Raw genomic sequence first — 15271 nt, 5'->3', positions numbered from 1 at the left:
AAGAAGGTAGATGGAGATAGACCTTGCAGATCTGTCCTGTTGCAGCCTTTTCTGTAGATCTTTTGATGGAGATCTCACCCGTGCCTCAAACGACCTCAGATCAACTCCAGATCTGAGAGAAACTTATACCAACCTCTTCGCAAGAGATTTCAGATCCTAGACCTGATGTTTGGGTGGCTGCAAGAGAGGGAGAGAGGAAATGGTTGGCGGCACAAAGGGGAGGGGCTAGCGCCTCCCCTGCTTTTCTTTCCTTTTTGGGACCTGGCGGCAAGAAACCCTAGGGTTTCTTGCTCCTGGGGCATGGAGAATAGCTGGAGAGAGAGAGAGAAGAGAGAGAGAGACTTGGGAGAAAGAGTTTCATATTCCTTGGCTTAATCAAACCTATACAGTGCATGTATATATAAACACAGGGTCAAGTGATCCAAACCCAAAACTCCCTTGACCAACTCTATGGGAGATTAGGTTAACCCAAGTCCATGTACACCCATGACTCGACCTAATCTCAGCTATCCTGGGTCCAGACCTGGCCCATAAAGAGTTGGTCCCTTGAGGCCCACATAACCTAGACCTCAAGAACCCGAAAGGCCCACAGCCTTTCAACCTAGGGCCCAACTAGCCCTAGAGCCTCCATGAAGCCCTCATGAATGATGGACCTTGACCTTAGCCTTGGTCCCCTGGACCTTGGGCACATCACCTGGATCACAACAATCTCCATCTTGGTGTCCCAAGGCCTCAATCAGCTCCACTCTATCCATCAGCCGAATCAGCTCAACACATCTCTGAAAGCTGTCCCGTGAAAGTACCTTCGTAAGTGCATCAGCTGGGTTCTCCTTGGTGTGTACCTTTACCAGCTCCACCTCGCCATCCTCCACAAGCTCCCTGATCCGATGATACCGAATGTCGATGTGCTTTGTCCTTGCATGATAGACTGAGTTCTGTGCTAATAGAAGTGCACTCTAATGGCCTCCTGAGTAAGGCCCATCTCCGTCAACAAATCCTTCAGCCAAATTGCCTCCTTAGCTGCTTCTGTCAGCCCGATGTACTCCACCTCTGTAGTGGATAGGGCCGTGATAGGCTGCAGACTCGATCTCCAAAAAATAGAACCTCCATACAGGCTAAAGATGAAGCCTGTCGTAGACCTCCGGGTATCCACATCTCCATCGAAGTCTGCATCTACATAACTGCCAATCAGCCCCTGAGCCTCCCTGAACATGTCAGAGTATCCCACTGCACCTCCTCACTGTCCGTAGCAGATGCCAACTCCAACTGAACCCGCCAGGTATTTAAATATCCACTTCAGAGCTCTCCAGTGCTCCCTGCCAGGCTGCGTCATGAACCTGCTAACCTGACTCACTGCATGAGCGATGTCTGGCCTACAACAGACCATCGCATACATCAAGCTCCCAACTCCTGAAGCATAAGGAACCGTCTCCATCTCCTGAGCCACCACCTCAGTCTGTGGCACCATGGTCTTTGAGAGTCTGAAGTGACCGGCAAGTGGCAGCTTCGCCGGCTTTGCTCCCTTCATCCTGAACCTCTCTAAGACCTTCTGTATGTAGCCCCCCTGAGATAGATGCAACACCCTCCGGGCTCGATCTCTGAAAATCTCCATGCTTAGGATATTCCTTGCAGGGCCCAAATCCTTCATCTCAAACTTCCGAGATAAGGATGCCTTCAGATCCTGCACAACCTTCCTACTCTTGCATGCTATAAACATGTCATCCACATACAAGAGTAGGAACACCCTAGAACCATCCTCAAGAGACTGAACATAAACACAGGGATCAAACTCGCACCTGGAAAGTCCAATGCTGCGCACATAGGAGTCGAACTGCTTGTACCATTGCCTCGGCGACTGCTTCAGCCCGTACAGCGACTTCTACAATAAACAAACCTTTCCTTCTGATCCTGGATCCCTGAAATCGGGTGGCTGCTCCATGTAAATCTTCTCCTCCAAATGCCCATGGAGGAACGTCATCTTGATATCCATCTGCTCTAGCTCTAAATCCTGAGCTGCTACAATGCTCAGCAACACTCTGATGGAAGTATGTCTGACGACGGGAGAGAAGACCTCGCTGAAGTCGATGCCTTCCTTCTGGGAGTATCCCTTGGCCACTAACCTCACCTTGAATATGATACCTCCCTACTCTGAAGGCCCTTCCTTGCGACTGTAGACCCATTTGCAGCCAATGGGCCTCTTCTCTTGTGGTAACTGCACCAATCGCCACGTCTGGTTCTGGTGGAGAGACTGCATCTCCTCAAACATCGTCTGGACCCACCGCTCTCTGTCCTAGCTCTCAATAACCTCCTAATACGTATATGGGTCTCCATTCACTGTCACCAGGGCATATGACAGCATCTCCTCGAAGCTATATCGGTCCGGTTGCCTGATGGTCCTCTTGAGCTTGTGTAGGGCAACATCGATATCAGTCCTCGATCCAGCTCGCTCCTATTGGACCTCTTCGCCTCGATCATCCGTCTGAGTCCTCTCCACCTGTGGAGACACCTTAGGTAGGTTCTCCACCTGAATGTCATGTCCTCCAGTAGTACCTGCAAGAGGCAAAATCAAAGAGGTAAGCTGTCCAGCAACGCCCTGCTGGACCTCCTCCTGCTCCTACTGCTCCTCCATACCTGCTCGCCTCTGTAGGACTGACTCCTCATCAAAAGTCACATCCTGACTAATGATGACCTTCTTTTCCAAAGGATCCCATAGCCTGTATCCCTTAACTCCTCGCGGATAGCCTAGAAACACCATCTTGCGTGATCTGGCGTCTAGCTTGCTCCGCTCACCAGCTCCAATGTGCACATAGGTCGTGCACCCAAATACCCGTAGATGGCCCAGCCCAACTGTCCTCCCAGACCACACCTCCTCTGGAAGCCTGCCATCCAACCTGGTGTGAGGTGACCGATTGACCAAGTAACCCGCTGCGTCAACTGTGTAAACCCAGAACTTCTTTAGAAGCCCTGCCTGCAGCCTCATGCATCGTGCCTTTTTCAGAAGTGTTCTGTTCATCCTCTCGGCCACCCCATTCTGCCGTGGAGTCTCCTTAACTGAGAAGTATCTCCTGATCCCACACTCCTCACAATAATCCTGAAACTCTCTGCTGGTGTACTCTCCGCCATTGTCTGACCTCAGACACTTCACGCTCCTCCCCTGCTTCTTCTCCACCTTAGCTCTCCAGATCTTGAACTTGGTGAAGACCTCTGACTTCTCTCTCATGAAGTAAATCCAAAGTTTCTTTAAAAAATCATCAATCAGGATCATAAAGTATCTAGTCCCATTTCTAGCTGAAACTGAGGCTGGTCCCCACATATCCGTGTGTACTAACTCTAGAGGGGCTGCACTGCGGGCTGTACTGATGTTGAACTGAACTCTCCTCTGCTTTCCTATCTGGCAAGGCTCACAGATCTCCCCTGTAGCACCATCCTCCAGATCAGAGATGAGTCCTCTCCTGCTCAACTCCCTCAGCCCCTTGTCACCCATGTGGCCTAGGCGGTAGTGCCACATCCTGTAAGCCCCCTGCTGGTCCTGTGCTGCAGCTGCTGCATCAGACTCTCCGGTCATCATATATCCCTACATGTGATAGAGGTTATTGTCCAACCTCCTGCCTCTCATCACTACCATAGCTCCATTGGAGATGTTCAGTACTCCGCTTCTAGCCCTACTGCTGAAGCTGTATCCACTGCGCTCCAAGTAGCCTAGTGACATCAGATTCTTTTCCAGCTCCGGGATGTGCTTTACATTTGTCAATGTCCTCACAATTTCATCAAACATCCTCACCTTGACTGTCCCTATCCCAGCCACCTTGCAAGGATAATTGTCGCCTAAAGTCACTGATCCCTCATCTGTCTTGGTGTATGTCGCAAACCAAGACCTGTGTAGTGTGTAGTGATGTGAGCACGCAGAGTCTAGTGTCCACTCCTCTGTGTAATGCCTGTGACCATCTGATACCACAAGTAGATCATCTTCCACCTGCTGTCCAGCAACTACACTCACTGATTCTGAGCCACTTCTTTCTCCCTTCTTGCTCTTCCATAGTGGACATTCTCGCTTGAAGTGCCCGAACTCGTTGCACTTGAAGCATTTCATCTCTTTCTTTCCCTTCCTGGACTTGGACCGCCCCCTGAACTTGTTTCTGCCTCTGCCTCTATCTGTCCTCTCCCCTACTGTCAAACCCTCCTGGGGAGCCCGATCTCTGGTCAACTTTTTTCTTTGCTCATTAGACCTCAGCACCGAGACCATGTCCTCATATTTCAGAGTCTCCTTGCCGTAGAGCAGTGTAGTCACCAAAGAGTCATATGATCCTGGCAGCGAACACAAAAGCAACAGGGACTTATCCTCCTCATCCAGCTTCATCCCGATATTCATCAACTCCGTGCACAATTGGTCGAACCTCTGAATGTGGCCAATCACATCAGATCCCTCCTGCATCCGAAGACTGTACAACCTCTTCTTCAGCATCAGCTTGTTGCACATATTCTTCCTCATATACATGGTGTACAACTTCGACCAAAGGCCCTTCGGGGTCTTTTCTTCTAGCACCGAATATAACGCCGCATCCGCCAAACATCCTCTGATCACCGAGCATGCTTTCTTCTCCAACGATGCCCACTGTCTATCTGTCATTCCCTCAGGCTTCTCATCCAAAGCCTGATCCAGATCTGCTTGCACCAGAAGATCCTCCACCTAGATTTTTCACATGAAAAAATTTCTCTTGCCATCAAACTTTTTGACATCGACCTTCATATTGCTGTCCATGACTGGATCCAAGCCAAACAAGCAATATAAAATCAAGAAGTGTAGAATATACCTTGATGGTACCTTGCTGAAAATTTTCAGCACTTGGGATCTTCAACTTCTCATGCTTGGAACCGCTTTCTCACCACCGTGGCTCTGATACCAACTATTGAAGCACGATCCCGACTCCTCCCACGAACCTTGGGTGCAGCAGAACCAGCAACGAACAAATCTGGAGACTTCTGGACTCGATTGAAGGCCCTTGATGAAATCAGCCTGGTTGCTGTCTTCTTCGTCAGCCTTTTGTTGCACATGAAGAACGTCTCTGAAATCATCTCTAAAAAATCCAAGATTTAGTACCCAACCAAATCAGACCTGGATCGAGGTCTTTCAATTTGTATATCTCAAATCAAGATATTTTAGATAGGAAAGAAGGTAGATGGAGACAGACCTTGCAGATCTATCCTGTTGCAGCCTTTCCTGTAGATCTTTTGATGGAGATCTCACCCGCACCTCAAACGACCTCAGATCAACTCCAGATCTGAGAGAAACTTATACCAACCTCTTCGCAAGAGATTCTAGGTCCTGGACCTGATGTTTGGGTGGCTGCAAGAGAGGGAGAGAGGAAATGGTTGGCGGCACAAAGGGGGAGGGGCTAGCGCCTCCCCTGCTTTTCTTTCCTTTTTGGGACCTGGCGGCAAGAAACCCTAGGGTTTCTTGCTCCTGGGGCATGGAGAATAGCTGGAGAGAGAGGGAGAAGAGAGAGAGAGAGACTTGGGAGAAAGAGTTTCATATTTCTTGGCTTAATCAAACCTATACAGTGCATGTATATATAAATACAGGGTCAAGTGACCCAAACCCAAAACTCCCTTGACCAACTCTATGGGAGATTAAGTTAACCCAAGCCCATGTACACCCATGACTCGACCTAATCTCAGCTATCCTGGGCCCAGACCTGGCCCATAAAGAGTTGGTCCCTTGAGGCCCACATAACCTAGACCTCAAGAACCCGAAAGGCCCACAGCCTTTCAACCTAGGGCCCAACTAGCTCTAGAGCCTCCATGAAGCCCTCATGAATGATGGACCTTGGCCTTGGCTTGGTCCCCTGGGCCTTGGGCACACCACCTGGATCACAACACGAAAGACCCTTTCGGGGACTAAAGAATCACCACCCTCGGGCTTTCGGGTGGGGTCGGAGGACAAAGAACGCCCGGAAGAGAGAGATACGAGGATAAGTCGGCAAAAACCGACACAGCAAGGCAAAGCTGATTATCAGCCGGACTGAGTTCGGTGCCAGTTGCGTCGGACAAAGCCCGTAGTAATCCAAGACGTTTCGGACGAACTCCAAAATTGTGAAACGAAGACCTGCCCGAATGTCCTCAACATAGAAGGCCACCTGGCCCAGAGGCGGATTGTTAACCCGACCCTCAGCCCCAGGGGCGAAGATCTCAAACTGCTCCGGGATACTGTACTGCTCTTGAGCCATTCGATGTTTGCCCCCGAAAGTGAAGAAACCTCCACCTCCGGGGTCGATCGGGAGTCGTCAGTAGGGTTCTCCGACTGACTCCCTCGAGGAGAGGTTCTAGCCATAACGCTAGTCCCGAAAAGGAGAACAAAAAGAAAATGGCAGAGGAGAAACGGCGCAAGAAGACAAGGATAGGCGAAACTTCAAGAAGAGCTTTCGAGGGGAGAGCACGAAGACAACTACCTGGAACTGGGGGACAACTCGACAGAGCCTCAGCGTTAGGAAAAGATTTGCAGTAGAAAGTGAAGTTTTGGATGCAAGTAGCCGCATATATATAAGGCCCTTCGACGGTCGAGATGAAAGCCCGCCGAACGAAGGTTTCCCAGATGTCGACACATGGCAGCGCCCGGGCCCTTCCTCGGTTCGACGGTTCGACGTACCTGCCCCCAGATCAAGCCACGTCGCCTCCATCCGCGTGAACGGTCCCGACCCAATAGTGCGCTGACATGTGACGGAAAAACCACATCTCGAAATTCGCTAACCGACGGCGGTTCGTATTCCCCAAGGAGACGGCAGTTCGTGTTCCCCAAGGAGACGGCGGTTCGTGTTCCCTAAGGAGACGGTGGTTCATGTTCCCAAGTGGACGGCGGCTTGCGTTCCCAATACGACGTCTGACATCGGGTCGTTCGTTGGTACGATCGTCAGAGTCGGAGCATTACGTGATGGATAACCACTCTTTTCGCCCGAAGCCGTCGCCCACGTGGAAACGCTGGCCAATACGACATCCGACTCAGGAGTGGGGGGGCAGCTGTTGAGATATACTGACCAACCCCTGTATGCCGACTTACCCTCGGACTCATCCGACCGACGCCTGACTCCACCGACCGACGACTCCGACGATGACCGTCGATAATGTCTGATCGAAGGTACATCGGCCAAACGGATCCATACCATTCCCGACCGGCCAAGCGGCCGAGCCCAAATCACCGACCTACTGTCAGAGGTGGCAGCCGACGTCCGACTTTCACAAGGCACTAAACCAGCCGATGGTGTCTCCGGGTCATCACCCGATAGCTGAATACCGACATATAGTCGGCCAGCCCACCCAAACGTCGTACGACCGCTATGGGCGGTTGTCCTGTCAAGGACAAGCGGCATGGCCGCCCTGGGGCATTGTCCTGCCAAGGACACAGATTGATCCCAGTAACTTGACAGCCCACGGTGATTTGACGGCCCCTAACGATTTGACAACTTCTCAGTTATCTACACCATTAATGATGGGACCATACCACAGTCCACTATATAAACGGGTAAGGCAACAGTATTGGTAGGTTCTAAATCCCAAGCTTTTAGTCACGAGAAGCGCCTCTAAGCTCTTGAGATCTCTCTCTCCTGCTGAGCCTCTGATTTTCCACTGTTGCCTAGTCTCCTCTCTCACTTGACCGTCGGAGGGTCCCCACCAGAGGCATCTTCAGTCTGTGAGGACTCTTTCTTGCAGGTGTGCGACGCCGGTGATCGAGCGACGGGGGGATTGGCCGCAAAAGATATGAAGGAGATTATCTATTTTTCATGACCCCCATCCATATATGACATGTAGTAATAATATTTTTTTCAAATTACCTAAAAATTTCTCTCCACCAAATAATTCTTTAAATTATTCTCCATAAACTAATAAATTCATAACTAATAAATTAATTTCTAATTATATATTGATTTTTAGATTTATTCGTGAGTTATTCATGACTAAAAATCTTTATATATTTTTGATGGTGATGATATTTTTCTTAATAATCCATTGTTCTTGTCTCTCTCATATTTATCTTTTGATATACTTATCTTTGGATGAATAAATAAAGAAAATTTTTAGAAAGATTTTTTTTTTAGTTTTGTTTCTTTATTCCCAAATAACTTTTAATAATCTTGACATTTTTTTTCTCTTAAATCTCAAAGTATTTATACCTCGTAGGGATGAAAGTGGTATGGATATTATTCGTCCGGATCTAATTTTGTATCCGAATCAATCCGGATATAGATAAAAATTTGAGGATTCGACTAATATCTGTATCCATATCCATATCTATCAAAGAAAACTGAATATGGATATGGATAGACAACTATCCGATTTATATCCGAATATCCGAATGTAATCTTATATAATTTTATATATTACTTATTAATTTTTTAAAAAATATACAAATATAAATATATTATTAACTTAATTTATCATCTATTTAGTAATATCTTTGATTTTATAGTCACAAAGCTTAATTATCTAAATTATATCCATAATTATATTCATATTTTTAGTATCTATCTGTGTAAAATAAATATGGATATATTTGAATGACATTCGTATCTGTATTTATACTCATCGGATAAAATAAATATGGGTATGGATATCCAGTTTCAAGCTTAATACCTGGTCTAATACCTGGTCAGTGATTTCTAAGGCGGGTGAAAATAAGAGCACGGTGATGGTGTTATAAGTTGGAGTCGGATCGGATTCAAGTCCAAACCCAATAAAGTTTTCGGGTATTCGGGTTTGGATTTTGGTATGGGATCCGTGATCGGACATTTTAATCGCTCCTCCGCCGCAGCGCCAAGGTTTGCGCCTTGCGGCCATGGAGAAGAAGCTCACTCTTCTTCAAGCGGTTTTTACGGCGGGAGTCTTCTCCGCCGTCTCCTTCTGGTTAACCGCCGTTCTTCCCCCGCCTAGGGTTGGGGTTATGGTTAGAATTTTAGGGGCTTGAATCGTCTCTCATGCTTTCTATTGGGTTCATCTCCAGGTATGGCTTCATGTTCGGAAGGGAATCTGCTCGCAAGGAGCTAGGCGGACTGATCGAAGACCTCCGTCGAGGCACCGCCGGTTCTGAGCCCAAACATGAGTAGAATTAAGGTATGTATTGTTGACATGTCCCTGATTCTATCTCGTTTTGCTGTTTTGGGGTCCGATTGAAGTGGGGGCGAAGCGGGATTTGATCGATATTATGCTGTGTTGTCGATTTAGTCAGCCTAATTCATGATTTCGAAATGGAGATATAGTTCTAAAGTACGGAAAATTTGATAATTTCTTGGAGCTTGACCTGGGAGCATGTATCTGAAAGAATGTGGGGGAATGATCAAGAAAAGAGAACATTTTTACTCTTTGTTGTGCCTCCTCGTACAGCAAATATCAGTTTTCGAAAAAAGAAAGCTACTTGGTGAAAGTTAAATAATTAAGCCATGGATTATGAGAATTTGCTATTATTGTCGAGCTAATTGCAGAAATGGTCATGTATTTATCTTTGCATAATGTTATTGAGTTTCCGAGTTCCAAATTAAGCTATGACAACGTATGTCATTATATAATTTAATCTTTACAAAAACATTCTGTAGGTGTTGAACCAAACATTAGGTCCTCAGTAGAGTTTTCCAAAGTAACCAAGTCCTGCCTGACGCAAAAATCAAATCATCTACCCTCATAACCTGATACCAGTGTTATTTATAGCAAGATTTTAAATTCCGTAGGATGGGACTGGTCCGATTTTTCATGGAATGGGATGAGCCACCGTTCCGTCCCATCTTGACATTTGGGACAAAGGATGTTCCAAGATGTCCTAATCGAGATGCTGGGACATTAGCGGGATAGTTCTATCCTGACATATGGGATGGTATCCGATCCCGATGTCTCGCAGTACGTCCCATTGGAACGTGAATCCTTGATCTATAGGAATGTGAATCAAGTCTATATCTGATGGGTTGCCCTTTACAAAAACATTCAGTGGGTGTTGAACCAAACATTAGGTTCTCAGAGTGTGGAACCAAACATTAGGTTCTCAGTAGAGTTTTTCAGAGTAACCAAGTCCTGACACCAAAATCAAATCATCTATCCTCATAACCTGATACCAGTTTTATCTATAGGAATGTGAATCAAGTCTATATCTGATGGGTTGCCTTAATGAAAATGCAAAAACCTCAACAAGAGGAGTGGATGGTAGCAATCCAGGGCTTAGATCATGACACCTAAGTGATCATGGAAACTCTTTATGGCCTAGCAAAAATTTTTTATGGTTATGAGGAGCTCTAGGTAAGGGTGCTGGGCTATAGGGGAATAGGGTTGTCTTTGGCTATTGGATGGTGCTCTTGCACGTGGCCTTTGACATCAACTTATGACCTGAGGAGGAATGGTAGTGTTATTTCAATAAGTGGAGTTGAAACCTCATTGAGGAAACTAGGAAAGTGAAGTGATACTTTTAGTTTTAGCAACTTGTCATAAAGACAGGAAGATCAGCATGTATTGCGTGATAGAAATGAAGTGCATGTCATAACATGAAGTATGGTCCTTCTTGTGACACCTGAGTGCAAGAAAAAGATGAAGCACAAGGCCTTTCGAGTATTAGAAAAATTTGGCTCATAAGAAGCTCTTGAGAAGCAGATAAGTACAATTGGAGGATGCAATAACAAGTTCTAAATTTTGCGTAGAGGGGGGCGGATTAGCAATTCATGCTCATAAACTACATGAATTTTTATTTGTAGATTACGAAGTTTAAATGAATCACCAAAACCTATAATTCTTTTTGGAATTGTGTCATTGTCAGGTTTCATCAAAAAGGGGTCCGCAAAATCTAAATAAATCAGTGTTATGAGAACATACATGGGGTTGCTTTTCATAAAATATGTTATGGAGAAAAACCAAAAAGGCCTTAAACCCCAAACAAAAAGAGTTTTATAAAATGCAAGCACCTCTACTTTCCATAAAATCTGCTTTGCATAAAATCAAGTTTTATGAGGTAAGTTTTCAATGGGCATCCAAACACCGCTTCAGTTGTTTTATATTTTCTATCATCTCCTAATAGAAAGTTATCATTTATAAAATGGGAAATTCGCTCCCCATATGGTGGACAGATTTGAGGGGCTTGTACAGTTTCTTTTATGATGTATAAATATCGAGATGCTGCAAATGAACTATTAGGTAGTGGAACCTCTAGAGGAAGGTTAAACCATAGCTAGAAAATGCTGATGCTCTATCTCGGGCATTGAGAGTGGCGGTTCAGGAGTCGAAGCTGGAGCTCTACTGGCCCACCCCTGGAGCCCAGCCTCTATCACACATTCTTTTTGCAGATAACTGTCTCTTGATTGACCGGACCTCGATCTAAAATGTGAGGTGCTTTGCTTTTATCGTCGAGATCTATCGTCGGACTTCGGCCAGCTGGTGAATTTGTAGAAGTTCATGGTCATTTTTAACCCCAAGACAAAGATCCAGATGAAGTAGGTGATTCGAGAGAGATTTGGAATCCAGGAGGAGACCAGAGTCCTGATCTATTTGAGGATTCCCCTCACTGATCAGCATCTTCGGAGGGTGGAGTGCAGGTCCATAGAGTAGCGGGTCCAGGATCGTCTCGAGGACTGGCAAGTCAACGTTCTCTCTATGAGAAGCAGGATGATGTTCATGAGATTGATCCCAAGTTTCATATCTGTTTATCTCTTGGCAAACACGATTGTGCCAAACTTTTGTCTTAGATGGTTGGAGCGGCTATTCCAAAATTTCCTATGGGGCTCAAGACACGATGATCATAGGTTGCACATGCTATCTTGGGAAATGGTATGTCAGCCTATTGAGGATGGAGATCTTGAGATTTAGTCTCTTCTCGTCAGAAGGGAGGCTTTGATCACCAAGCATGCTACCAAATTTCTCATCCAATCGGATTGTTTGTGAAGCAGGATGATGAGGGCTCGATATGCAGCATGGAGTCAAGGGTCTGAGGTCCAGGCTATTCCGAACTGCTTCTTTATCTGGAAGGAGATTTGTGTTCGCATCCCAGCAGCTTTGATCCAGGTCAGATGGCTGATTGAAAATGGGAGGTCAGTGGATGTGAGTCAGGATGCCTGGATTTTCAGCTTGATTCTTGTCTGGTGGCCGACCTACATCAGCACGAAGGTGGATGACCAGCTTTGAGTATGTGACCTTCCCACTGTTGACGGTAGGAGTTGGATAGCACAGGACATCATTCATCTTTCAGTGGCCCTCTTGCGGATCGGATTCTCACCATCTCAATTTCTATCCATCGTGGCTATGACTTAAGGGTGTGGGGCCATTCTTGTTGCCCAAGAGCTCTCACAAGAGATCTATTCGAGATATGCAGGCATGAGGCAAGTATCAGGATTGAGGTACCTAGATCTAAATGGTGGCTGCTCACCCCAAGATGAGGCTATTTCTCTAGAAAATTGCTGGGGACCGACTTTCGATGCGCACTTTACTCAAAGACAGGCATGGAACTTGTGGTATCTTATCCAGTCTGCGGATTGGAGGATAAGTTGACAAAGCATGTCCTCCCATGATGTTTGAGAGTGAGATTGACTTGGAGGAGAGTGGACGGTCAGCCATGGGAGGCGAGTAGTGGTCCTTGGTTGGACTACTTTCGGGATGCGATCTGTTGGAGTATTACTGAGAGGTCGACCTGTGCATAGATTGGAGGATAGCATATGTCGCCTACCAGATATGGCTCTCCTAAAACAGCTAGATTTTTGAAGCAGAGATGGTACCTACTCATCGAGTGTTGGAGGTAGCCTTTTGCTTGGCCGTTGAGTATTGCCGCTTCAATGCTGCCAGCCCACTCCTTGATGCCTCCAATCCCTGGGGCTCTATATTGCTCTTGCAGTGATCCAAAAGGTTATTCTAATTTTCTGAGGCCTCCTCCCTTGGTGTGTGTCAAGGTAAATTTCGACGGCAACATCAGAGATGATGGGGGTGGTGCTAGCTTATCATTTGCAAACCTGATGCTAGATTGCTAGTGGTGGGGGATCATATCTCTTTGAGCCTTCCATATCTGGAGCTGAGCTTCGCACCAGTTGGGCTAGCATTGTCTGTGTCCGATGAAAGTTGTAGGTAGAAAGGATCATGATTGAGGAAGACTTTACCATCATGATAGGTTGGATTCGGAACAACATATTGCCGTCAGAAGCCCACACCCTCTTTGGGATATTCGGACCTGCCTTCATGACTTCACCGCGGTTTCTGTTTACCACATTTTTCGAGAGGCGAATATCATCGCTAACTGCATCGCCTTCTATGTGGTTGAGTACACCGGCAATTGGACCTGACATCTAGGTCAGATTTGCCTCTGAGCCTTGCAGGATATTTTGTTTTTTGATCTTTTGGAGTATACTCATGCTAAATCGGTATAAGCATCCGCTTGTCCTAAAAAAAAAAAAAAAAAAGAGAAAAATGTGTATAAAACATTGAACCTTAAAATAATAGAGAAAAAGCTAGAAAGCCATGCCTAGCATTCCCATGCTGGAATGCTAAATGCTACGAACCCACCCATTCCCATATATGCCTAGTTGTATGTATCCGTAAAATCATAGAGGAGAAACAAGGAAAGGAAGGAAATAGAGGGAGAAAGGGAGCATGGGAGGGTTAGCTTATTTTTATACCTAGTACTTTTCTTGATAACATTTGCAAGTCAGATGATAAAATTTAACATTTAAAGCCCCATTTCAATTGGCGCTATATGATAATTTGGGGTGGTTTGGCAGTTTAACCAGCCAAGCAAGAGCCCAAAATGGTTTGTTAGACATAATTGGTCAACACCTAAAGAGGCAGCCTAATCCGTTTTACTTTATTTCGTGGAGATGGTGAAATAAAATTAAATTGCCTGAGCTCTCTCTTTTCTCTCTTTATTTTTTCACTTTTTCCAAAACTCCTACTGATCTTCAGAATGTCACTCAAACGGTGAATATAGTTATCTGATTAGGAAGTGGTTATCAATAGTTTAATCTATTCACGTTCTGGTTAACTATTTGGTTTCCAAATGCAGCCTTATTATCCAAAGCAATAAAGGATGGGGCAATGTTAAATTTTAATGTGGCAGGTAACTTTGTATGCCAAGTCATTGGCATATACTGCCATCCTCTCTAGTTTAATACAATCTTTTTTGTACTATTGAAAATCTCAGATCCAATGATAATTATCTTATACCAACTTTTCATACGCATGACATCTGTTGCATTTTAAGATTCACTTTCTTTGGCATATTACCTTCTTGTAGTATTGGAAATATCCAATATCATGGACCCTCGAGATTTCCATTGCTTTCTGGATAAATTGAAATATCTTGGCTCCTTGTAAGGACCGATCCCCACTTGAATTTCCTGAAACTTTTCCAAATTTGGTCAAATAATTTTGCAAGCTGACTTAATGATGTAATCATGAAAACATATGATGAGAACCCAAAGGATCCCTTGTGTGGCTATATATTCTGATGTTTCAGACTGACCGAAACAGGAACGAAACTAAATGTTAGCATTAATTCTAATATAGAAGATACTACAATTTCAAATCTCAATAGTGCATATGTTTGTTTCTTTGTGTTAAGATTCTTGTGTCACTTCTTGAATCCTAGATATTTGTGTAACTAATATGTTCTCTTTGTGGTCTTGACAGTTATTTTGCTGCACTCGAAAGAAGATGGTTCATCTGTTTGACTGGATGGAAATCTTTATCCTGATCACTGAGACTTATCATCTGAGGCACATAGAGTGGTTAATGGTTGAAATCTAAGATGGTGCAGTTTTCAAGTCTGTAATGCATTTCATCATTTTCAAACTAGATATACTAGTCTGTGGCCAGCAAGCAGAAAGCTCATCAGACTGCAGATTTGTATGTTTTGTTGCTCTTTTCTCATAATATGTGGAAAACTTCCATCTGCTCGGTCCCTCAATTTGCAATCAACGAACGTTGTTACATGGTTTTGAATATAGTCGGCTGCTGATATTTTTATGTACGCATCTAAGTCTTGGGATATGAAAGATGCATTTGCCATTTCCTTGAAGTGTATTGAATTTGTGGTATTTGATCCACCTCCAGTTTGAAGAGCAGTGATGGAGACATCATATAACAGCCCAGAATTGTCAATTTAATGTATTCTGGAAGGTGCAGGTGTGAATGTTCTGCACCCCTTTCATTTTTGTACCTTAGCAAGTTAATTTTTGAACGTTGAATGTGTGGTATGCCTATCTAGCTGTCATTGAGGTCCTAGATGTTACGTGAAACCATTTTTTTTGGATTGATAGATGTTACGTGAAACATG

General features: G+C 45.2%; 1 protein-coding gene across 1 annotated transcript; it reads left to right on the top strand.

Moving 5' to 3' along the window:
- The first annotated feature begins 8783 nt into the window (after positions 1 to 8783).
- LOC109506733 (uncharacterized) lies at positions 8784 to 15182 on the top strand. Its single transcript, XM_019855391.3, has 3 exons — positions 8784 to 8892; positions 8990 to 9099; positions 14626 to 15182. The coding sequence occupies exons 1-2, from the start codon at positions 8825 to 8827 to the stop codon at positions 9090 to 9092; spliced, it is 171 nt and encodes a 56-aa protein (XP_019710950.1). The 5' UTR covers positions 8784 to 8824; the 3' UTR covers positions 9093 to 9099; positions 14626 to 15182.
- The last annotated feature ends 89 nt before the right edge of the window (positions 15183 to 15271 follow it).

This window comes from Elaeis guineensis, chromosome 16 (genome assembly GCF_000442705.2).
Source record: "Elaeis guineensis isolate ETL-2024a chromosome 16, EG11, whole genome shotgun sequence".
Taxonomy (NCBI): Eukaryota; Viridiplantae; Streptophyta; class Magnoliopsida; order Arecales; family Arecaceae; genus Elaeis; species Elaeis guineensis.
Note: the sequence above shows the minus strand (reverse complement) of the source record. Positions and strands in the feature narration are given on the sequence as shown.

Bases quoted from the DNA above. Each gene is read 5' to 3' on its own strand.
- LOC109506733 (XM_019855391.3), top strand. From the start codon at position 8,825: ATGGAGAAGAAGCTCACTCTTCTTCAAGCGGTTTTTACGGCGGGAGTC. The intron at 8,893-8,989 runs GTTAACCGCCGT...GTTCATCTCCAG, and splicing joins TTCTCCGCCGTCTCCTTCTG to GTATGGCTTCATGTTCGGAA.